The sequence below is a fragment of the Delphinus delphis genome, chromosome 7 (genome assembly GCF_949987515.2).
Source record: "Delphinus delphis chromosome 7, mDelDel1.2, whole genome shotgun sequence".
In the NCBI taxonomy this organism is placed as follows: domain Eukaryota; kingdom Metazoa; phylum Chordata; class Mammalia; order Artiodactyla; family Delphinidae; genus Delphinus; species Delphinus delphis.
This window is the reverse complement of record NC_082689.1, coordinates 47,788,928-47,814,840: the sequence shown is the minus strand read 5'-3', so window position 1 is coordinate 47,814,840 and position 25,913 is coordinate 47,788,928. Positions and strand designations below refer to the sequence as shown.

The window sequence follows — 25,913 nt, the reverse complement described above, 5'->3', positions numbered from 1 at the left end:
TATCCTAGCAATAAAGGTTGGGGGGGAGAAAAAGCTTCTGAGGGAATGGGAGTCAATTGGAAACTTATACAAAAAGTATTTTACTGTAGCACAGAATAAACCAACTTGAAATTAATTTGAAATTCCAAATAGGTTTTCTTTCACTGTGTTCTTTTTATAACGATGGTGGTATCAAGCTATGCATTGTTTGACATAAAAAATTAAATGTTGTCCTCTGTCCCAGAATAGAGTAAGTTGTTAACATGATTTTCTTTTCATTCCTGCTTGCCTCTTTTCCAGGTAACTTCTGGGGAACTGAATAGCACAATTCAGAATATAATGACCTGGGTTGTGGCTACAGTGACCAGTATATTATACCCAGCCATCACAAAGTATGAAGAAAGGTTGAAAAATAATGCATACCCAGTATCTGATGACTCCATCCTCTCTTCAGATAGTTCGAGTTTTTGTAGCACATGCAGTGAAGAGTTTACATATGGAAGCTACACATCTGCAACAACTAAAACATTTCAGGGAGAGCCCTGTGCATTTGCAGTTGACATATCAGTAAGGCGACCGACCACACCTTTAAAACCACCATCTGCCCATGTGGAAAGAACAGTTGTGGGAAAAACACATCACATTAAAGGACAATCTATAACATCTGAACTCAACTATAATAAAACAAGCATGATATATACATACCCTAAGCTCAGAAGTTGTAAATCTGATAGTCACCTTCTAGCATCATTTGAAACGGGCACAAAAAAATCAAAGGATGCTACCACTGAAACAGACGGCTTAGAGAGTCCATTGTTTTCTGATCAAAAAACAAAAGCTATGAATGAAATGAAGAATTTAAAGAATGTTTTTGTTAACTTTAAATGTCACTTAAAAGGGGAAACTGAATTGATTTTGGAAAGCATTTTTCAAGAAATAATGTCTGATTTAACACAGGCCATTCCTTCTATTTCTTCTGTTACTGCTGAAGTTTTTGTTGACCAAAGTGAGCCTGAAAAAGGAGACTTGGTTTCTAATGCTGATATCTGCTCAGTAGCTTCAGAGATCGTGGAAAACATGCTTGAGAAGCTACAGTCTGCAGTTGAGAAAAAATGTATCCAGATATTTTCACAAGAAGATTTGTCAGTCAACATTAAACCAAGCTTAACACCCAGTGGAGAATCTCTCACTCCATCATATGGAAAACCTTTAATAGATTCACTGCCTCATACTGTGGAACCCATGTGTGATATTGCAGAGGATATGGTGCATGCCATTTTAGAAAAGTTGATGACTCTTGCATCTTGCAAGCAATATGAACTTCCTCATCTTGAAGATGCAGCTAAACTTTCTTATCAGCAACATATGGCAGACCCAACATATATGTGCTTTATAAAAGCCAACAAAAAGAAATGTCCTGAACTTGATGCAGCTAATTTAATTGTTAAAGAGGAAATACAAAATTTAATGTCAAATATTTTTTCCCAGTCCTCTTTGGTTGGCTTTATAGAGGAAGCAATCAGCACTATACTAAGACATGTACAAACCGAACTTAACAATGAGAGACTTATTGCATCTGATGAAACAGTAGTACTCCTTAAGCTGCTCGATGAGATCTTTACTCAGTTACATCAGGAACCAGTAAAAGCAGATAATCAAAAATGTAGACATTCTAGACTGAGAAGTCCTTCTGACACTGAAGTAAAGTACAGACTCACTGGCACTAGATTATCTAATGGTTCTGGGTCTGGAAGACCATTTCCACCTATTAATGTTCCTGGCATGGTCCTTTATTCTGAAGATGATAATGAAGAAATAGACAAAATTGTGGAAAATGTGCTTGATTCATCTTTTAAAGATGAAAAAGCAAAATCACAAGAACAGATTCCTGAGCATTGGTTTACAAAAGGAAACACTTGTCTTGAATACAAAAGAAATAGCAAACAACCTACAAAGCCTGCTTCTCCAAGAAGCAAAACTGCATTTCATGATCGGAGGTTAAAGACTGAGCTACCATTTTTTAAGAATAAAATTTTAAAGGAAAATCCCTGTTTAAATAAAGACATTTTGTTTTTCAGCCAAGATCAAAAGCATCAAATACAAAAGGCTTCAGAAAACATAGTTAAAAGTGTTTTAACGGAAATGCTCAAGGACATATCTTCTATTCCTCTTGGTCATTTAGACAGTAAAACTGGCAAAGAAGCTTCAGTTGTTGTTTCAGAAAAACCTCAAGGACTGTCACATCAAGAATGGATGGACCAGATGTTTTCTGTGTCAGAAATTAGTGCAGTGGCTCAAGAAATAACAGATGCTGTATTAAATATACTTTATAAGGCAAGCTGCATTCCCAATACCACCAAAAGTTCCATTTCATCATCAGTTCTTCAAACTTCTCTAGAGAGTCCTGACACTCTCCACATGGTCAAAAAAGCACCAAATCAAAAGCCATTAAAAATATGGTTCGACAGTGAAAAGAAAATGAAATATTTATCTTCACTCGATGTAGATCCTGCAAAGCCTTCCCTGTTAAAATCTGAAGAAAGTGAACCTAAGCCTATAGATGACATTACTGATAAGATCATTAATGCAGTTTTTAAAAGGCTGAAGTTATTTGTTTGTCCAAAATTGCAAATGGGCTTCAAACCTTCACTTGCAGAGCAATCTTCATTACAATCTCAACTTAGTACTTATACAACTAAAGTTGTAAACATTGTTTTGCATGCTATCCAGAATGAACTGGAACTCAATAAGAAAAACCTAAATCTTAGGGAAACAGACCATACCAAATCCCTTACAGGTAAAGGATTTTTTACTGACACTGATAAATCAGAATCTCTTGTCTCAAATCTCAGTGATGACATTATGGCATCTGCATTATTAACTTGCATTTGTGAAATATTATCAAGTGGACATTCAGATCAAAGCAATATTTCACTCCCTTCAGAAAATCCAAAGCCTATGACGTCATGCGGATCTGATAATGTTGATAAAGGGAACATTTTGCCAAGTGGACAGGATAAAAACACTTTTTACAAATTTTTAGCTACGCCATGTGCTCTCCACAGTGTCATTAATGAAAAAGATCTCAAAGAGAATTCCAGATTGCAAGTGTTAGATGATATTGGGGAAACACTCTATGAAATGTTATGCAAGCTCATAGGAGCCCACCCTCACTGTCAGCCATCTTGTAGTAAGCTAAGCAGAGAGAAGACAAATGAGAATCAGCAAACAGCCACTGAAATACAGTCTAATATTCAGCTCATTTCCACAACAATTTTGGAATATATCCTTGCAAAATTATGTAGTGTTGACATGGATAGTAGTTCTGTAAGTTCAGGATTTAAAGCTGTCTCAGAGTCTCTTGATATTGACAGCCTATTGTTTACTTCAATTATTGAGGAAATGGCCAAGTGCACTGACATAATCTCCAGCATAGTTTCCAGGATGGTTCAGCAGGGTAATAAAGAGAAGACTAAAAGCAAGGAAAAATCTATTGCTCCTAAGTCTTCCAAAACAGGGAGCAAAAAAGAAATTCATTCTAATAAACTGAAAGCTGTGGCTTCAGATATTCTTAATATGGTTTTTGCTAAACTAGAAGAGTTTGCCAATGGAAATTTAGAAACTCTGGAGGCGTCTATCAATGATGGAAATAAAAAAATCAGTAAGATGGACTTGGAATGTGAAAGTCCCAGTGTTTTCACGGACACACATGAAGAACTATTGCAATCTGCTTTATACACGCATGCAAAGAAGGTATCAAGTGCTATTTTGAAAGCTATTCAAACAGAATTAAAGATGAACTTATTAGATTTGAGGACAAGTATGGAAACACCATCACCTGACAAACAAATGCTTGAGAATATAGTCAGTTTAATTTTAGATGCAGTATCCTCAGATATGCTTAATGAAACTGAATCTGAAGAGAGAGGCATTCAAACTTACAGATACAGGCCAACCTATGGAAATTTTCTTCCTGGTGGAGTTGAATCAGATTCATTTCTAGAAGATGCTGCAAATACAGAGAAAGAATTCATTGGAGAGAGAAGATCACTTAGAGAAGAAACTAAATCAGATTCTCTTCAACAATGTGTTCTAGAAAGAACCTTAAACAAAACTGAAGTGAAACTCAAAGAACCACAGAAATCTCCAGTTGTTCCCATTATAAGAAATATTTTGAATGAAATTTTTCAAAGTGCTTTGGTCAGTCAATTAAATATGCTTTCTCTCTCCCACTCCTATTTAAGTGGCATCCCTCACAATATTGAAGAGACAGTTGCTCAAACATCTGTTCAATTTATAGATAAAATGATGGTGTCTGAAGCAGATGTAACCATAGTGGTAGATGATGTTGTTAGGACTGTGTTTGATAAACTTTATTCAGCTGCTATGACAGGGAGAAATGCAAGTGAAAACAGGTATAAGACCATCACCTTTTCAACAAATGTTTCTTTTCATGAACACACCAGTGGAGGAGGAAAGCCCTCCATCACTGTGCCGAACAAGAATCCGTATACTCTTCAGTCCAGATTCAATGTTGACAAACAGGCTAAAGTAAACATAGTTGAAGATATTATGCAGGCAATATTAATAAGTTTAGAAATTTTTGCTACTTCCAAAGTACAATCTCTCTTTTGTCCCCAGATCAACTTCACAGTTCCAATGACTTTACCTATTCAGCAGGATAAGAGTACATTAAGCAAAGCATTATCAGCCAAAGATTTGTATTCTGATGATCAATTTTCCTGTTGCTCAGTGGATCATATTATGTCAGAAAAGACCAACTCATTATGTCAAGTCTCTTTGAATAAATTAAATACATATGCAACAGAAGTGGCCAGAAAAATTTTACAAGGAATCAAACATGAATTAGATAAAGAAAGGGAAAATTCTTTCTTAACTCATAACATTGTGGTTTCTGAGAGTATTGCAAGTCAAATTGTTAACACAGTGTTAGATATTGTATCATCTAAAGGAAAATGTGACAAAAACAATCCTGACAAAGACATTAATTCAGATCAGCAAGAAGGTATTATTGAAAAGCTGTTTATTAAGACTGAGTATCAAAAAGTACTTCAGTTTCAAATACAAGATACCATTGAAAGTATCTTATGTGATATTTATGAAAAAATACTGTATCAGAATAATCTCTCATTTGCCACACCCACTTTGAAATGTAGCATAGCTGGCAAACATTCCAGAGCAAATTCTGAAATGTTCATTGAGGGTGCAAATAAGATTCTTCCAAATTTTTCAGTTCCTAACTCAGATGTCATATTGATATCCACTGATATAGTAGATATCGTTCTTCATAATCTCAGTTCTGCTGTCATACTTAGCATAAATTCAAAGGATCCTACTTCTACAAGATTGCCCCTGACCTTTTGTGATATGTTTCCAAAAGCAGAGTGTCAACAGCCTCTTCTTATGGAGTCAAAAAGTGAAAGAAAAACAGGGCATTTTCCATCTTCAAAAAATCTGAAATCAGCTTATGCTAATGATACTCATATAACTATAGTAGAGAAAGAAGACCCCAAGAAATCTGTTCCTGACCCATGTGAGGAAAGTGCTGACTTCATTACTAAAACTATTTTCAATCGGTTAGAATCATTTGCCACAGAAAGAATGGATTTGTTAATTACTCTTGCTTTCCAGCCTAAAGAAAAGTCATTTCTGAGCCCAGAACTGGAAAACTGTAGACGAGATGACAGCATCTTTCATGAATCAAGCCAGGTGGAATCAAATGTGAATATTCTGAAAATATCAAATGAAACTGTTCTCAGTGAAGAGCTCACAGATTTCACTTTTGCCAGTTACAGAGAAAAACTTGGATCTACAATTCATCTATCACAAGCTAGTCTTAAAGAATATGCTGACATCATTGCCAGTGCCATTTTGAAGCTGATTAAAAATGACTTAGACCTCAAAATCCAAAAGATGCATCCATACCCAAACAACATTTCATTCCAAGAAATCACCACTGTGAGTGAAATTGTCAACAGTATCTTAAAGATTTTATATAATAAAAGATCTGTAAAGGAAATCAGTTTTTACTCAAAGGACAATCCTAACTTATTTTCACAACGAACTGCATCAAATGAAATATCACTGGGACAAAGAGCTCAGGAAACACACACCAAACTGTCTCTGTTTTCAAAGTATCCATTAGAACAAAACCAAATGGCATTGGAAAGGGAAAGCCAGAGAATTGTTCTAGAGGAAATATTTACAAAAAATGAAGAATCAAAACAAAAAGCAAGAACTGCATTATTCAGTGCAGTGGAAGAAGTTTTAAGTAAAGTGTATCAAAGAATAATGGAAATCATAGGCCATTTGCCTTCATTTAATGAAATCCCCCACTTTATGTCTAGCTCTAAAATTAAAACATTAGACATAACACAAAAAAACTTCTTTCAATCCCATATTAACAGTGTAGCAAGTGACATAATTGAAAGCGTTTTGGGGGAAATGTACTCTGTAGTTGTGACGTCGTTATATGAAAGTAATAAAGTACAAGCAACTGACAAAAATATTTTACCAAAGAAATCATCATGCATCAGAGAAACTACACAAGCAGGAATAGGAAGTAATCTCACTAGCTATATGCTACCACAGGTTTATCCTTATGCAGGCAGTCAAAATGTCTCTCTATTGGAAAAAACTTTTTTACAATATTCACCATTAAAAGTGGGGAAGGATTTAGTCCAAATGGTTCTCAATAAGATCACAAATTTTGCCTCACTTTATCTAGAAGAGGCCCTGTCCCATAAAGGTGGTTCTGTTGAGTTGCAACCTCTAAGGCTACACAGTTCTAAACTAAGCCCTAAGGGCAACCCTAAGCCAGGTTTTAAAACAAGTTTAAAAGCAAGATCAAAAGTTACTCCTTTGCCTAAATTTAGAGCAAAACCACACCTAGGACCTAGTCGTACTAAGGCCAAAAGCAAGACTAAATTAGGTCCTGGAGAGAAGACTCCAAAATACATCTGGTCCAAGACTGCCATTGGGCTGCCACACATCCTATCAATGGGAGATGCCAAAAACTTACTGAAAGTAAAGTTGCCTACTTCAGAACTAAAAATGTATGCCAAGGATATAATAAGTAATATCCTGAAAACAACTGTTAAAGAATTTGAAAAGGTGACGCAAATTAGAGCAATGGTAGGTGATAAAGCTTTACCATCCGATCAAATCATGGCAGCAAATAAAATAGTTAGTACGGTTTTGCAAGGATTATATGCTACAAATAACCAAAATTTGGCTAATCCTATCGTATTCTGTCATCTGGATGATCCCAGACTTTCACAGGGGAATATAGGTGCAGAGTCTCTTGCCAAACCACAAGCATGTTTTTACTTGGAAGATGTTTCTTCACAGTTAGAACAGATTTTTCCTAAAGAAGGTGTATTTAAAAAAATGTTTGACAAATGGCAAGCAGAATCAAATGACATGGAAAATGAAAAATGTAAGCTCTTGATGATAGCTGAAAATGGTTTGACAGAAATTTCAATAAAAGCAAAAGAATTAGAATATTCTCTTTCACTTTTAAATTTGCCACATCTTGAAGATTGTGAAAACAGGTTTCATAGTTGTTTTAAGGGAGCTTCTACAAGAGCTGAAGACACCAAAGCACAAATTAATATGTTTGGAAGGGAAATTGTTGAAATGCTATTTGAAAAATTACAGCTGTGCTTTTTATCCCAAATGCCCACCCCACGTGGTAAAGAAACTCCAGCAAGCAGGAAAGAACACATTACTACTAAAAGTAAATGTGGTTTTCCAACCAAGGACATCCTCAGCAATGAACCAATATATAACACTAAAACCGAAGACCAAAGTCCTTTGGGCTCTAGCAACCAAATTGTTCGAGAAATTGTAGACAGGGTTTTAAACCTGTTAGAGTCTTTTGTAGACTTACAGTTTAAACATATCTCTAAATATGAGTTTTCTGAAGTAGCGAAGATGCCTGTAGAAAACCTTTTTCCTGTCCAACAGAGACTAAGCAAAAAGATGTTGCCAAAATTACAACCACTAAAAAAGTTTTCTGATGAATCCAAGTCAAGTACTGTTATTTCCAAGGAAAATGTACAGAATACCCTTCTACAGGTTCATTCGTTCCATTCAGAGTTACTTACATATGCCATTAATATTGTCAGCGACATGCTTGGTATAATTAAGAGCAAGCTGGACAAAGAAATAAGCCAAGCAGAACCATCTTCAATTAGCATATTGAAAGAAAATATTGCAGCAAGTGAGATCATTGGTACACTGATGGACCAGTATACTCATTTCAATGAGTCTCTGATCAAAAACCTTCCAAAGGAAAGTTTGTTCCAAGGAGTAGAAAATACCTACATTGTTAATCAGGTTGAATTAGCAACTGATACGAAAATGCCCATGTCAAAGTTAAAGGAAGTAGGATTCGGGAATCATCCTCCACAAAGCAGCATACCAGGTTTAGGGTTTTATTCAGAGGAAGATAAGAAAAAAAGGTATAAGTCTTCATCAAATTTACCCTTATATTCCAGAGCCTCCGTAGAAGACACAATTAGAAGCTCAGAGCCAATGGAAAGGCCTGATTCAGAAAACATACCATCATGCTCTAGAAACAAAGTACAAGACTTTAGCCGAAAGGAATCTGACTTGGGCTATTTTGATCAAGCTATGAAAGGAAATAGCTCCCTCCCTGAAGGGAGTGTCTTACAAAAACTGTTAAAGAAAGCAAATGAATCCACAGAAACAGCATCACAGCAAGTCATGTCATTCACAGAAATGAGAAAAGGTGAAAATCCAAGAGTGTTTCATTATGAGATCTCCAAACCAGTTGTTGAGCCAAACCAAATTCAGACAACTGTCTCTCCACTCAAAATTTGTTTAGCCGCAGAAAATATTGTCAGTACTGTGCTGTTAAGCTACGGCTTTCCAAGTCAACCACACATTAATGAAAGCACAGAAACAATGAAACCATTTTTCATATCAAAGCAAAACCCTTTGTCTGTAATATATGGTCAAAAGAATGAGGAAAAAAGTTTGCTTAGAATGTGGGATAAAAGAATCAGTTGTATACCTGAAGAAGAAAACAAAAAACCTGAAGCCAGCAGAGGAGATTTTTCTTTAATGCAAAAATTGGAAAATAAGAGTTACCTGAAGATAAAGACTCTGAAGGAAGTTGAAGTCATTGCTTTTGCTGATCATGAACTGGGTCCAAATGAAATTCATTTGGTAGCAAGACATGTCACCACATCTGTGGTCACATATTTCAAGAACTTTGAAACTAGAGGTAAGTAAGAGTGGGTATCATTTAGAAAAAAATAGATATATTTAAAAGATCTCCTGTCCAAGAAGCTTCATTTACTGTTTTTCTGAAAACAGCCTTAGAAGGAGGGTATTTAATTACTTCTTAATATATCAGGATACTAAAAAAAAAATAAAAATAAAAATAAACATTCATATGGTTTGAATCTGAAAAGGTCTGTCTCTCAATTTTCCATATCTGCAGATGAGGGAAAATGTGACTTTTTTAAAGCAGGGGATTTTGGTTGAACATGAGGTCCGAGTTCCAAAGATTATTAAAGTTCTCATGCATGATTTCTTTATAATCATACCAAATGTACAGGTAACTGAAGGTTGTGATTCAACTTTAATGTGTACAGTTGAAGTCGTTGCTATTATTAGTCACAGTGTATAAGAACAGTTGTGTTAAACATCTTATTTTGCTTATATTCCAGTGTTATTAAATTCCTTTTAGGTATAATACTCTAAATATATATTTAAAAATATATTTTCATTCCCTTTTTAAAAAGGCTTATCTGTATATGCTAGAGGTTGAACCATATGTGATAGCTACTTTCATATGTGAAAATTTATTATTGGAAAGTTCATAACATTCAATCGAATAATCTATTATAGCTTTGAACTGGATCAGTAATTCTAGTTGCCAATAATTAGTTGCTACGTTACCAGTCCAGATACATCACTTGCCCATCATTCAAATTGCAGAACACATACTATCAGTCCTACCTACCTGCACCATGAGGCCATTTCCTATACTTAAAACTGGTATGATTTCAAGGTGGACAGTTGTGTATCTGCAACTGCAAGCTTATAAGTAGAATTTCTTTAAGCATAGCCTAATTGAACTTAGAGAATAAGAAAAAGAAAGCAAACAAGAGAAGATCCATGATTCCCTCCCACTGGTATTTGGCTCTTTCTATCATATATCTTCTCTATTCCCAGACATGTCCAGGGCCTTCCAGCGATTTCACTCATGTTCCTTCCACGTGGAGCACTCTTTCCTCCCTCCCTTCATCTCAACATGGCCAAAACCTGTCTAGCTGTCAAAGCTCAGCTTAAAGCCTCCCCTCTCCACTGAGTCTTGCCTGATTCCACATGCAGAGGTATAATAGGTTATTACATTCTGAGGTAGTTTTGTGAAAAAAATAGTATGTAGCTCTGGCTGCCACTCCAAGAAATTGGCCATACCAAGTAGGTATATGATTTGCAGTACTCTGTTGATTAGCAGAATACAGTCCTGTGCCTGGTTGGGTTGGCCCATCATCTTTGTAACAAACTAATCTAGGGGTTAAAGTACTGCTGATGTTACAGTCCATCCCTAACCTTTCTGAAGTGAGCACTCTTATTTCAGTCAAGTTGTTATTGCAACACAACTCTTTAGTTTCCTAAAAGTAATACATATTATATGTTTGACTAAAAATATTTTTTAAATAATTATATGAAGTCTCTAGAGATCACTGCAGACATGTTAAGATGTAACATCACACTTGGAAATCATTTCTCTGCCCCAGGATTTCCAGCTTCTTTGAGCACCTTCACCCATCTAAGCAAGATAGGTATCAGCACTAGACTTAGAGATTTGAATTCTTTAGGGTTATTTTCTCAACTTTATGGCTAAAACTAAGATTCCACAGGTGGGAAAATAAGTATCTGAAGAAAACCCAATATCTTTCTTGACTAGATTTTTCTTTTTCTTTAGTGAGGTGTTCCAAAGGTGAAATTCATATGTAAATAACTACCAATATATAGAATTTTCCATATGTCCCTTAATGCGTGCTAAAATGGTAATGTTTTCTTTTTTAAGTTTCCAGTGAGGAGGTGTCTATTGTTTCCACACCGTCAAGAAAAAAATATGAATCAAAACAGCCTCTAAGAAGCATATACAATGATTATTCTCTTTATCAATTTTGTGAACATCTCACTGAGTCCGTCATTTGCCATTTAATTTCAAGCATTTCTGATAGCACCACAGATAGCAGAGAAAAGGAGAAAGCTTCCCATGCAGCATTTAACACAATTATTTCAATTGATTCTCAAGTGTTTGAGAGTAGGTCAATTTCTGTTGGAGAACTTGCTTTAAGTATTTCTGAAATCATTGCTGAAATCCTTTTAAATAGTAATATCATAGAGATTGACATTGCACAGCAAATGTCTTCCTTAAAAAGAAAGTACATTTGCTGCCCAGGAGTAGCTGCTGCTGACTTTGATGATCTCTTTCAGGATCTCTTAATAGGTGTGATTCATGTACTGTCCAAAGAAATAGGGTTAAATCATCACCTGGAAAACAGTGGAAGAAATAGACCATTTTCCATGCTTAGAAGCAACAGTGTGCCCATTTGCAACAAAAAAAATACCATGCAAAGACAGAAAGCTTCCAGAGACTGGGAATTATCTACTCACAAAACTGATCATATCATTCAAAAAACTAAATTAAGTTATCTGGCCCATAAGTTAGATAGTCTGGCTGGTAGCCTAAAACCTCATGAATCCAAAGAAGTAGTCAACAAAGTTTTCAGTATTGTTTTGGATTTATTTTTACCAGATGAACAGCCAGATGAGGCTATGGATGCTGATAAAAAAGCAATATTTTTTGCATCATCAAATGATCGGCAATGTAATAACATACTTGGAAATAACTTAGGGCTCACCCCCAAATCAGTTTTCCTTCTCAATGTTGTGTGTGAGAAACTTATTAGAACACTTTTAGAAAAATGCACAAACTCTGTCTTTCTTGATAATAGCCCTCTTTCTGAAGAGATATCAGCAGAAGAATGTCAACTTTTAAAAATACTTCAAAGTGTACAAGGTGAAGAATTTGGTTGTTGTAAGAGAACGATGGACTGTGAACAATTTCAAGGGGATTATATGTCAGACGTTTTGGAAAATCTGGCAGAAATGGATCAAGATTTACTGTCATCAGACTCTATTCTTACTGTTCTTTCCCACAGCTTGGTTAAATCATTGATGGATAAATTATGTCACAGTATACAACTGCCCCAAAGTCCACCTTTTGCAAACAAGCATTTGAAGTATGGAACGAGAGAAATACAGTCTAGTTTCATAAAAACAAAAAGGCCAGAGTTAACAGAATTAGGACAAGGTAAAGGTTCTTTAGGACTCACGAGTTATGATGGCAATGCTTTGACAGGACCCCTGAATAATCTCAGTGTAGTTAACTCCAAAATACAAGCACCATTTGGCAAGACGTATTCAGCAAATTTTGCTAATGTGTCACCTTTTAAAAGACAGGGAACAAAGGATATGGATACAATAGCCATCCATAATAAGCTATATCCAGGAGATATGAATACGGGTGTTTATTCAGCCACATTTTTAGAGGACATAATTTCAGAACTGTTTTTTAACCTCTCTATTTCACTGTGGGGCAAAAATGAAAACATCCCTGAAGCCCAGCTCAATGAGATGAATGCATTATTTATCAACAGTGTAGTGAATGAGTTTAATAAGGCAAGGGTCACTGTTTTACGGAATTCTGAAGAAAGACTGTGTTTTCCACCAATCCATAAAGAAACTTTTAGTAGGATTGTTGACTCCGTTTATTATGATGTTTTACAGCAATATAAGTTGAAAATGACCTGTGGTGGTAATCTGGCATGTGACAGTACTTCAATAGCAGAACAAATAACGAATAGCATATTGTTAGAGATTTTGGACTACCAACTCCCATCTTGCTTCAGGGGAAAGCTCTTACATAATTCATACTACCCTCTCAATGCTGAAATTATATTACAGAAACTTCAAAACAACCTGAGAGAATTTACTTCCCAAGCTAGGTCTTCAGCGGGCTATAGCACCATGTTATCACACTCATTTTTAGAAGATATCATCAGAAGACTTTTATCTCAACTCATTCCTCCACCCAGTAAGGCGTCCTCTTTGGGAAAAAAATATTTCATGAGTTCAGATTTTAATGAAATATCAACCTGTATAATAAATAAGGTTATATCAGCCATTTCAAAACATAAAATTTGGTTCACTATATATGATAATCAATATCTATGTACAGGAAAAAACCTCCAGAAGATGGTGGATTCTGTTTATAGAAATATTATGCAAACATCTGACTCTCTTCTTTCAATACAGAAAAGTATAGTCAGCAGAAGCCCAATTATGGTTGACCAAATAGCCAGTTTTATTATCCAAGAGATTATTGAAAATCATCTTCAACCATTTTTGTGTGGAGAAGGTTTACCTCATCCAAAGACTCCATCGGATACAATATCGAATACGGTTAAACAGGTTCTCAGTGAAGTCATAGAGTCACACAGACCCCAGACACCATCACCCTCAGGTATTTACCCTAAGACATTTGTAGGGGAAATTGTTGCCAGACTTTTATCAAAAATTTTCAGTCCAAAGCATAACACTGAAATTGAGCTGGAAAACATGACCCAAAAAATAGTAAACTCAGTAAATAACCATTTTGACAAAGCTAAAGTTCACATTCTATATAATGACAAAGAACAGTCTTACCCCTCTGTAGATACAGATATTGTGGATGAACTCGTCACCTCAGTTTATAGAAATGTTTTAAAACAGCATGGATTAGACCCTGAGGTTGATAAAGAGTCTGAAGACAGAGATATTTTTGTGGAAAAAATTACCAACTTAGTTGTAGCAGCTATTTCAGATTACCTTCTTCATCCACTGTTTTCTGGGGATTTGCCATCTTCATATTTTATTTCAACAACTGAGAATATCATTCAAGATGTTCTTAGTAACATCAGTAGGTCTACCAAGCCAAGTCAGAGTTTATCTCCATATAACACCTTGCTGCCATATACATTTTTAGAAGACATGATCAGAATACTATTATCTAGAATTTTCCCTTCTGCATCTAGCATTGTTGCAAACAGAGAAACTCCAAAAGATAGATCAAAAGTTAATTTCAATGAAATTGCTTCAAATATAATCAGTGATATTAGGATGAAAATTTCCCAACATGACATTCGATGTTCAAGAGATGAAGAAACCAAGTTTGTTTATTCAGAAGACAGTGTTCAGCATCTTGTGGACTCAGTATTCAAAAATATTTCAAACTCTGAGTCTCAAGAATCAGTTGAGCAAAATATCACAAGCAGTAATGATGTTTTTATTGACAGAATAGCAGGTTTTATCATTAAACATATCTGTCAACAACATCTTCAGCCATTTGTGAACAGAAAGTCATTACCTTCTTCATCATATACATATTTTGGTGATGAGAAAAGGCAGTGGTTTTATGCCAGTGTTTATTCCTCAACTTTTTTGGAAGATGTGATTTCTGGGGTTTTAGGCAAGATATTCCACAGGGTGTTAGGCATTGTACAAACAAAATCAGTAACAGATTCAGAAGATGAACTGTTTGATAAAGCTGAAAAACTCATACAGTTCATAACAGAGGAATTCTCAAAAGCCCAAGTTAGCATTTTAGAGAATGCTGAGGAAAATTTATGTTTGCCTCCAGTGGAGAGAGATGTAGTCAAAAACATTATTGACATGGTGTACAGCAAAGTTGTGCAAGAATATGAAATGGATATGATGCCTGATAAAGATTTTCTAAATGACACAAAGACACTGGCTGCAAGGATAACTAAAACCATCCTAGCCGAAACCTTTGATTTCCAAATTCATACAAATCTTATAGAAAAGTTTCCATTTGGATCACAATCCAAACTTAGTACTGATATTTTGATAAAGAAAGTTCAATGTGACATTACTAAATCAAGATTCCAAAGACAGGCTTCAACAATATATACTACTATGTTATCACATACTCATTTGGAAAAAATTGTGTCTCAGCTTATATCTCAGATGAGTCCATTGGCCTCCAGTACAGAACACCAAAATACTTCTCAATCAGACTTAAGTAATACAGTAATAAAACTGATAAATGAAATCATGTCAATAATTTCAAAACATTCAATATGTATTATTAAACATGGGAATGAAAAACATAGTATGATTTCAGAAAAAGATATCCAATCCATGGTTGATTCCATTTATGCTGATCTTTCCTATTCAAATATATACCAGTCTCTTACAAAAGATAAAAAAAATATAAGTAATATACCTGTTTCAAAAATAGCAAGTTTTATAATAAAAGAAATCTTTAACCATCATCTTCAGTTATTTTTATCTGGAGATAAAACTCTCCTTTCAGCCGCAGTTGATCAAACTTACAAACAGAAAGTAGTAGATCCTAAACAAAAAGAGTTGTCTTTAATTGTGAATTCAGCTGTCTTTTTGGAGGAAGTAATTTCTGAACTTTTATGTAAACTTCTTTATGCATTCTCACATAATGTCTTGGCTGCTGAAAATCCAGATATAGTTAAAGACAAAATTACTGGCATTGTTACAACATTAGTAAAATCAATTGTTCTGGAGTTCACCACAGCGGAGATTTTAGTTTCAGATAACTTTGATGATGATATGTGTTTTTCAGAAGGATATAAAGAAATGGTTAAAAAAACAGTCAACCTAATTTATGAAAAACTATTAGATGAATATAAATCTCTGATTCAAATATATAGGGCTATACAAAGTGACACAGCTTGTTTTGGAAGAAAAATATTTAATTTGCTTTTGGAAGAAATTTATGATTATCAGGTGCAGTCATTAGTTTCAGGAGAATTAGTATCTTCTTCCTACTCTTCCCCTCAAGCTGATAAAATCATCAGAAATGTGCTCAATGTCATCATGAGAGATAGCCATGCCTTGCCATTACGTATTACTGTGCTGTCACATTCTCTTTTAGAAGACATGATTTACAAGCTTCTAGTGCATATCTTCCCTTCAACTGACACTGAAAGTGAACTACAAGAGGAAGAGGTTTCACCAGATTATGAGTTTGTGGATGCAGCATCAAAATTAACTGATGAAATTATCAAAGAAATTTCTGAACATGAGATCCGTCTTGCTAGGGCAGAGGAGAACACAGAGAGTATGCAATTAGAAGTGACTGAGAATTTGGTTGACTCTATATGTAATAATATTTTGAAAAAATCTGAATTTCAAGCTGAAGTCCAGAAAGATGCAGACAAAAAAGGAGGCTCATTCCTCAGTAAAATAGCTGGTTTCGTTATGAAGGAAATCATGGATCATCATCTGAGGCCATTTTTACATGGTGAAGAATCATCTTCCAATAACTTATCTAATTATGACCATGTCTCTGTACATACTAAACCTGGTAAAGAAAAGAGACAGCCTTCTCTATATTCAGCTACATTTTTGGAAGATGTAATTGTTGACCTTGTTCACAAGTTTTGCTCTCTTCCAAGTATTACTGAAGATTCTAAGAAAAAAGAAACACCAGAGCCAGACATTGTGAGCTTGGCTATAAAATTTGCAAACTCTCTGGTAGGAGAATTTAGGAAAAGTGAAACTAAAGTTCTACCAAATGCTGAAGAAATTTTTTCTTTTCCACCAATTGATAAAGAGACAGTTGATAAGATATCCAATTTTGTGTATGATCAGTTCATAGGAAAGTATGGATCTAATGCTATTCAGAAGGATGGTAAAAACAACATTGTTACAGAAATGATTGCTGCTTCAGCCCAGAAGGCCATCTCTGCTTTCAAGATTCAACCACTTTTTTCAGGAGACTGGTCTTCCACCTTCTATTCATTTCTAAATCCAGATAACATCACCCAAAGGGTTAAACACCTTCTACAGAAAACCTCTACACAGATAAACAGATGCTTAAAAGGGAACCAACTTACTTTACCAGAACAATCATATAAACACACATCTCTAACCTCAGACCAGAAAAATGTGTTGGATACTTTGGAAATAGATAGAGGTGCAATGAGTAAAAAGAAAAGTTTCAAAACTAAGGAGACATCAATGAAAAAAGGTGACATCCAAGATCCAATAGTTACCTCTGTAACTAGAATTATGAAAAGCAACATGGTTAACCTGTTATCAGAGTCAGCTGCAGATGTGGCAAATAAAAAGAAAGAGAATGAAAATAAAATGGGAATTCCAATTCAAAAATATAATGTATCAGAAGTTACTTCTCCAACTACTAGTGTGAAAAATAAAGATAAACAGGAGCTGTATTTGAAGGGAACACTTAAAAATAATGAAATTGAGAAGAAAAGCATATCACTTTCAAATAAGGAGGGGCAAGGTAAGGAGGTACACACACAGTTTCTAGTAGCTACTGATGGTACAGAATGTGAAAAGGAAATACTTAGACCAGATTTTGCAATAGACATTGAGAAGAAGATTGACAAAACAAGAGAAAATTCATTAAAAAAAGAAGACAAGCCCTTTCAGTTATCTTCTTTGACAACCAAAGCAAGAAATACAAAGACCACAATAGAGAAAACAGTTGCCCAAAAGCCAAACGATGAGGAAAGGAAAGACTCTCCAGCTCAAATAGATATAAAGGAAGGACAGTGCTCACATTATGAATGTGTTCAAAATGTCACTGAAAATATTTATGATAATATCTTAGGAATATATCATTCTCAAGAATTAGCAGATTATTCAAAACGACAAAGTCTGCCAAGTTATATATCATTGCCTCTAGTTCAAGAGGTTGGCAAGGATTTTGCACAGTCCATTTCAACAAAGGATTTATACCTGTCAATTAACAAAAATCTCCCTGCCAAAGAGAAAAAAGAAGAAAAAGAGAAAGCAAGAGAAATAGAAAAAGAGAGGGAGAAAGAGAAAGAGAGAGGGGAAAAAAGAGAAAAAGAGAAAGTAAAAGTTAAGGATATTAAAAAGGAACCTAGTAAATCAGACAGTCCTCAGTACCCACCAAAAAGTGAACCTGGAATTTTTCCTGCTAAATTTTTAGAAGATGTTATCACCGAAGTGGTTAACAAATTGGTCTTTTCTTCCTCACCAGAAACACAAACATATGATAGATGCCAAAATGTAAGTGATGATGAAAATCAAGCTGAACTCTATGACACAGCTATGAGACTTATTGATTCACTGTTGAAGGAGTTTTCAGATGCTCAAATTAAGGTATTTAGGCCAGATAAGGAAAATCAGTTTTTTCTACCTGTAGATAAAGTGTCATCAGTTCCTAAAGAACCTCCCAGGCATAAAGAATCAAATATAGATAAAGCACCATCCAATGTCAAGAAAATAACTGTGGATAATATGCATAAAATGACTGAAAAACCCTCTTCAAATAAGATACTTTTCCTAGATAAAATATCAATTGATAAAACATTGGTCAACAAAGTTGTTCACTCCTCTGTGTGCAATATTTTGAAGGAATATAAATCTCAAGACTCCATTTGTAAGACTATAAAGAGTAATGGGGGAAATTTAGCAAGACGACTAACTAGTGCAGTGATAAGTGAAATTTTTCAATATAAGCTAAATTTGATATCGTGTGATGAGTTTCCACCTTCATGTTTGCCTCTGGAAACTAAGGATGTTGTTAAAAAGGTCCAAAAGCTGGCTCGAACAGCCAGCAAAGAATGTCAAACATCATCGCCATATACCATCATGCTGCCTCATGAATTCTTAGAGAATGTGATTTACGCTCTTTCATCTAAAATTTTCTCAACAGTATCCAACACTGAAGCAGGAACATCTGAGGGCAACTGGTTCACAGAACTAGATTTCTTTCAAATGAAGTTATTAAGTACAGTTACAACAGAGATCTCCAAAAATGAAGATATGATTATACAGTATGTGGAATCCTTACATCCCAATGATGATGAAATTATTCAATTAGTGGTTCAATCGCTCTATAATAATCTCTTGTCACAGTTTGGATCACAAGAAATTATACAAAATTGTGCAACCAGTGGATGTAGAATTCTTTCAGAAACCATGGTTGACTTAATTCTACAAGAAGTGACTGGTAATCAGTTGCAGAACTACTTTTCTGGAGAGCTAACTCCATATCAGTGTGCAGAAGTTGACAATGTTGTTGAAAATATTCTTAAAGATGTTATCCAAACTGCTGATGTTCCCCAGCCTCAACCATCACATGCTCGTATACTGCCTTATAACATAATAGAAGAAATTGCTGTGAAATTTTTATCGAAGCTTTTATCTATGTTTCCAAAAGTAGATAATGAAAGACCCAAATCCCTAGAAACTGAAATTCAAAAAATTATCTCAAAAATATTAAATTCAATACAAGAATTTATCTCCAAAAGTAAGATTAAAGTTGTATCACCAGCGAAGGAATTGCCTACTGTACCTTTAGCTGACAATGAAACCATTGAAAAAGTAGTTAATTCTGTTTATACCAGTATTTTAAAGCACTCTGGCTCACACATTTCTATATTTAAAGATTTAATGGGTAAGAGTAATGTCCTCTCTGATATAATAGGTTTTTTATTGGTGAAAGAAATTTCCAATTCTAAATTTCAACCTCAAGTAGAGGAAGAATTACCAAGTTCAGAATTAGCTCTGGAAGCTATCAAAATTATGGAAAGAGTGGCCAAAATGGTTAATGAATTTAAGTCCCAGGAAAAGTCTTCATCCAAAAAAGGTTCTGTGTTAGATGCCACGTTTTTAGAGGAAGCATTGGCTTTGTTCTTGGCTAAAATAGTAAGGTTGCCAAGTGCCTCAAGCAAACATGCAAAAAACTTATCAAAGCCTGAGTTAAATAAAATTGCATCTCAACTGACAAAATCTGTGACGGCTGAAATTTCTAAGAGTAATATTAATCTTGTTGCTGCTGATTCTGAAGAACACTTTTTAAATCCAGAAAGTATAGAAATGATTTCTCAGGTTATTGATTCTATTTATAGTAATGTACTACAACAACCGAGAACCCATAAAGATCTTTATTATGATATAAAAAGTACAAATGGAGTTTTCCCTAAAAAAGTGGCCAGTTTAATTATTAATGAAGTTTCAAATTTTCCCTTAGATATCGTTAGTCCAAAGAATTCAAATGCTGGTCTCTTAGGAGATCTAGACATTAACAGAATTGTTCAAAAGGCACAAGAGCATGCTAAAGTGATCCCTGACTTAGATAAAGAAGAGTCAAATAAAGATTCAATTGTAGAGGACTCTACAATTAAAATAGTTCCACATGTTGGGAATAAACCACTCAAAATAGATCCAAACATTATCTCAGAACATTTAGCAGTAATTTCTGTAAAAACTCAACCTCTTGAGAAACTTAAGGTGGAATGTTTTAAAAACACTGGACATAACATAGCAGAACTGAGAAGAGCATCAATAAGTAGAAGAAGTTATTCCTCAGACACATCTACTGTAGGACAGTTAAAAAGAGAAAGACGTACCTCATTGAATAAGATGGGACGACTCGATGTAAAACCCTTTGAGGTAAGTGAAAAAGAAATAGAAAAAAAAAAAGTGAGCCATGGTTGTTCTGTGATTCCCTTCCTCAAATAGGTATATGGGAATGTATTTTTTTGTTGTTGTTGTTATTGCCTAGCCCAATAGGAAAATTGGTTGCACAAGTTCATTCGTATAGTTATATGACTTACTGGGACTTGCCATATCAGCTCTGTGGCTCACTCTAAAGGTCTCAGGCTAGTTTTCCTAAGACAATAAGTTTAAACTGGCTTTAAAAAAATAATGGGAATATAGGGAAATACCCTTAACAGTAAAATCAGGCTGACTGAAATTATAATGATAAAAACTATCTAAAATACATTTCTCAAACCTAAGGCTCTACAGGAGTAATACTACTCTTTTTACTTTTAACAACATTCATCAACACATATCAGACTACTCTGATTACTACTGCTCTATAAACTCTTAGGTTATACTTGTTTCTTATTATTTCACTTTAATTATATTAGCCTTCCTCAAGTTCTTCTATACTCTCAAGAAGTGGCACGTTTCTTTCTTCTTCTATCCTTGTTCTAGATTTAGCTGCTTTAATGCTGCCATATTTATGAACCTGTTTCCTCATGCTTTAGTCCCTAGCTCTGCCCTGCAGCTCCATACTTAGGCCCCAAATATATTAAACTAATTGAGACTTTAAAATGACAAAATGATGTCCTTGTTACAAGGAAACTATACCACTGAGGTCAAAGGGTGGTCTAGCCAATAGTTACACTGATCTACTACACATTTTGATTTTTATCAGAGCCTCTTCTACTCATGGTATTCACTCATAAGAGGACTGAGTGTGCTTAGGGGTACAGTCTGTGGCCTGGACAATGAGCAAAGTTTTATAGAACCATTCTCGCTGGAGCATAAACTTGAAGTAAATTTTCTCCAGCACTATCCTGCAACCCATTGAACTAGGTCTCAGGGCTGTTAAATATGTTAATTGGCACTTTGTGTTTTCATACTCAAATACTGAGATTATTATGGGCTAACATACTAATTTAATCTTCTTTTCTCTAAATTTTTTGAACCAGATGACAGTCCTTTCAAACTCTAAAATTTATCCTTCCACATGGATTCTCATTGTTTGCATTAGCATATTATTTGGTAGTCTTCATTCATACATAAGTAACCCCTTAGGAGTAAAATCTGTTGAACAGACTATAGAATAACATTAGTCAAAAGCAGTTTTTAATTATCTGTAGAATTTTCTGTCACAAATCTTACTCGTATTTACCAGTTCTCTTTCATTAAGTCATTTATAGACCACAGGAAAGCAGGATGGGAATATTTAAACCAAAATAATTACTGCTGTCCTCTTAAGGGGAAGAAAATCCATCCTCAAAATAAAACACAAAGAAGCAGACCTAGACAACTCTGATACGACATACGATTTGTACCAATCTGAGTATCAATCTCCTGCATAGGGACCAGAGAAGAAACCAAAGAACAGTAGATTAGATCAGCGAATCTAGACACTTGTTGGCCTCACCCAAGGGCTTTATTTTCTGTTTTGAGATACCATAAGTTCCCAACACACTAGGCATGTACATATGAAAACCATATATAGTCACAAATTCCAAAGCCATATAGAAAGATTTTGGATTTTGTAAACCACTGGTCCCCTCCACTAACACAGAAAATCAAAACTGATTGGTTTTAAATTCTTAAGGAAGCTGTTTCTATATTTTTTTTCCACAGAAGATATTCTTTTAGGACACCAATATCTGAAAAAACTGGCTTAAAGTGTTACACAGGGATGTTGAAGTCTAGAATTATTAACTCAAAAGAATTTGGAGGTTCTGTGGCATCATCAAAGGCTACTGAAATGCGGAAGTTCTATTATTTAATTGTAACTGTCTTTTATCTGTCTTAAGACATTGAAAATGGAAAGTGAGATTTGACTAGGGAGGTGAGAAAAAAATGAAGATTTATATTTTCAAGATTCTTTTGGAAAATATATCCAAAGGATCAGGGGTGGAATGATAGGGATTAAAGAGTCAAAGACCTTCACAATCTTGGTTATTCATCATTTTTAAAAGTCAAGATCAGATAATACCTTGCTTTCTTGTTGAAAATATGTACATTTCAATTTCTCTATGATAACCCATCTACAATTTTAGAAAAATATATTATCATGTCTACTTCTGTCACAAACTTTCAAAGTAACCAAAAAACAAAGAAGTAAATATGATGCAACAAAATATAAAGTTTAACCAAAAAAAGAAGAAAAAGTCCTTCCTTTAGTCCTTCCTTTAAACTCTGAAGTAAATTATGGTAGATTAATAAAATAACCTCTGAAGGTAAAAGAAATGATACCAACAAATATTTCTTACAATTTTCATGTTTCTTTTTTAAAATATTGCTAATGTAAGCATGGCATCTTAAGATAATACTACTTTAACAATGAAACTAGAAATCATACTAAAATAGCTGTATTATAATAGAATCATAGGAAAAGTGATTGAGGCATTTGTTTTTGATATTCATTATACCTTCAATTCCAGGCTGTTTGCAGAAATTCATTTCAGAATATAAGGAAGCCTGATATCACCAAGGTGGAGCTTTTAAAAGATGTTCAGAACAAAAAAGAACTTATCCTTCGGTTAGTAGCTCATGATATTGATCAAGAAGTTTCAGAAAGTACCATAGAAGAGGAACTAATGTCTGATGAAAATGAAGTTGTTTTAAGAGAGATTGTACAAGAAGAACACTTAGGAGAAAAAGTTGAAGATCAAGTGAAAGAAGCCACAAAGCCAATAGAAACCAAAGTTGTTTCTCCCAAGCCAACACGAAGCACAAGTAGCCTGAAAAAGAATTTTTCATTAAGCAAATGTTGTCAGCCCACATCCAATGCAAATGTTGAAAATACTGAAGCAACCTCAAATCATGTAATAGAACCGAAGGAGGGACAAGTTAAAAGAACTCTTGCTAAACTTGACATGGCCACCTGCTCAAGAACCTTGACTGAAACAGATTCTATTTGGGAGGAAAAGCCACAGAGGAAGGTGAGTGAGAAATATGACTGTCAATAACCAGATATCTATGGAAAGAATAGAGATCTTCAGAAATTCTGTCCAAGAATGTACCTTAATTGGGCAGAAAAAAATACTAAAATGGTTCCAGATAGTCTCTTCCTTAGTCTGGCAACATTTACAGTATGAGAGAAATAACTAACAGATGAAGCCATAAAACAGAATTGAGGGAAAGCAGGTAATGGAAAGAGACATATATTAGCTAGAAGTCCAGGGATAACAGAAAATGGAAGCTATTTAAGAGAAATGCAAGCTAATTATTTACATCCATCTTTTAATAGATTCCAGCCCTTTTGTATTTTGGCTGACAAATACCTTTTGAGCAGGTAGGGTGGGACCAGAAAATAGGCCAAGGTAGGAAGAGGTAAAAAAGAATCCATACGAATTCAGATTGTCTGAGTTTGAATCTTGACTCTCACTTTAATAGATATATATCTTTTGGGCAGTTACATAGCCAACTTTTTCCTTACAAGTTAGCCAACTTTCCCAAAGTTAAGTTAATCAAAATATTTTAAATATCACCCTTGCAATCAGCCCATAAACTCCACTCTCGTCATGGGGAACAGCTCTTGTCCCTAATACCATACCCCTCACATAACATAATGGTCTAGACTTCAGTGACCCTTTGGGTGGTTCCTGTCCAAAAATCCATACCAAAACATGTCTTGGAAAAGTGTATATGGTACAGGATTTCCTGGTGAGACAATTCTATTGATTATCCATTTGACATTATTCCTAGGTTAACACAAAAGCTGAGATGAGCCAGAGAAAAAGAACAGAGATACAACTCTTCAGTTCAGAAGTTTCCCAGGTAAATCATTTTAACACATACTCTGACCTATTTGTTGGGAATCTATGTGTGATTACATGACCAAATGCAGTCTGCAGAATAGTTTTGTTGAGCCTCATAGTCAGAAATCCTGGCTTCATAGATAACTAAAGAATTGTTATAACAATACCAAAAGTCAAAATGGATTTCATATAATGGATTATTGTTCATATACAATAATCCCAATAATAGTAGTCTGTTTTTTCAAGATTCTAATAGACATAACAATTAAGGTATTCTTAAAAAAGTTATAGCCATAAAATCACACATGACTTCCCAACAAACAGATCAGAGTACGGTTAAGATGACTGACTTGACAAGCTTCTGAACTGACCAGAATTATATATATATCTGTTTTTTTTCTTTTTGAACTAAGTTTTCATTAAAATATTTGTAAAGTACAGAAATGGAAAACTATATTCTTCAAAGTTTGTGCTAGGTTAATCTTTAATGTTTATTCAGACTTCAATATTATAATATAGATCATCTTTACTAGCCATTTCCAAAGAATTATTGGAAAGAGACCTTTTAATTAGAATTACAGTGTTCATCCATTTTTAATGTAATCTCTGAAACTTTTTCTAATAATAGTGTAGATTAGAGGGCAGAATATGCCAAGTATATGAGAAAGTGCATATCAAACGCTACTTTATATAACATATGGTTTGCACTTTTCCAGAAAGAAGAAAGAAACCATATTTCTGAGCCGACACATTACTTCATACACAGAATTATGAGTTCATCTTCATACAACCAAGAAGACCTGATTTCATCTGCTGGGTACATGAGATTAAAGCAATATAAAAATAGAAATATGAGATGAAAGTAATGCTTATGGGAAGAATGAGGTCTCTGGTAAAACTACGATTGGGCAAGTATTCAGCCCTAGACCTTCCCTCACTCCTTATCCTTTTCTCCCTTGGCTCCCTACTGTGGACATTCCCTAAACCCTCTCCTTTCTATCTGATTCCCCATTTCTAGTTACTTGGCCTCTATGTTCTTCCTAGTATAGCAGTGTCTTGGATGAAGAATTTGCTAGTGTGTTTTGGTTTTGTTTTTTGTTTTTCTTACCTGGAAGATAGAGCAGATTCTATTGTGACCCAGTGCCTTTCAGCCCAAAGGGTTCCTGCTCAACTCTCTTTAAGTAACAAAATGTTCCAGTGTGTATAACTGCCTCTAAGAAGAATCCAAATAAGAGAGGGAGCAGTGTAAGCCGAAGCATTCAGGGATGAATTCTAGAAAGCAATTGAGTTTGATGTGGGCCTGTAAAGATAGACAGCATTTACATGAGGAGAAGGCAACCCAAGTTCGGATGACTATAGGAGGAAAGTCTGAACTATATGGCATTTATAGAGGACAGAGAGAAAAAGTACACTGTAGACTTGAAATCTAATTAATAACTATATCTAAAACAATAACTATCTAAAACAGTTAGAACTTGTCTAAAATTATTCTTAAGTTTATAAGAATATTCATAACCTAGAAGAGGT

General features: G+C 34.7%; 1 protein-coding gene across 1 annotated transcript in view; it reads left to right on the top strand.

Annotated features, from left to right (window-relative positions):
* FSIP2 (fibrous sheath interacting protein 2) overlaps positions 1-25,913 on the top strand; it is a 126,219-nt gene that overhangs the window by 85,506 nt on the left and 14,800 nt on the right. Inside the window, exons 14-18 of the mRNA XM_060016467.1 lie at positions 280-6,737; positions 6,786-9,253; positions 11,072-20,544; positions 23,067-23,567; positions 25,103-25,203. Coding sequence (XP_059872450.1) covers positions 280-6,737; positions 6,786-9,253; positions 11,072-20,544; positions 23,067-23,567; positions 25,103-25,203 — 19,001 coding nt within the window. The remainder of the gene's footprint in view (positions 1-279; positions 6,738-6,785; positions 9,254-11,071; positions 20,545-23,066; positions 23,568-25,102; positions 25,204-25,913) is intronic.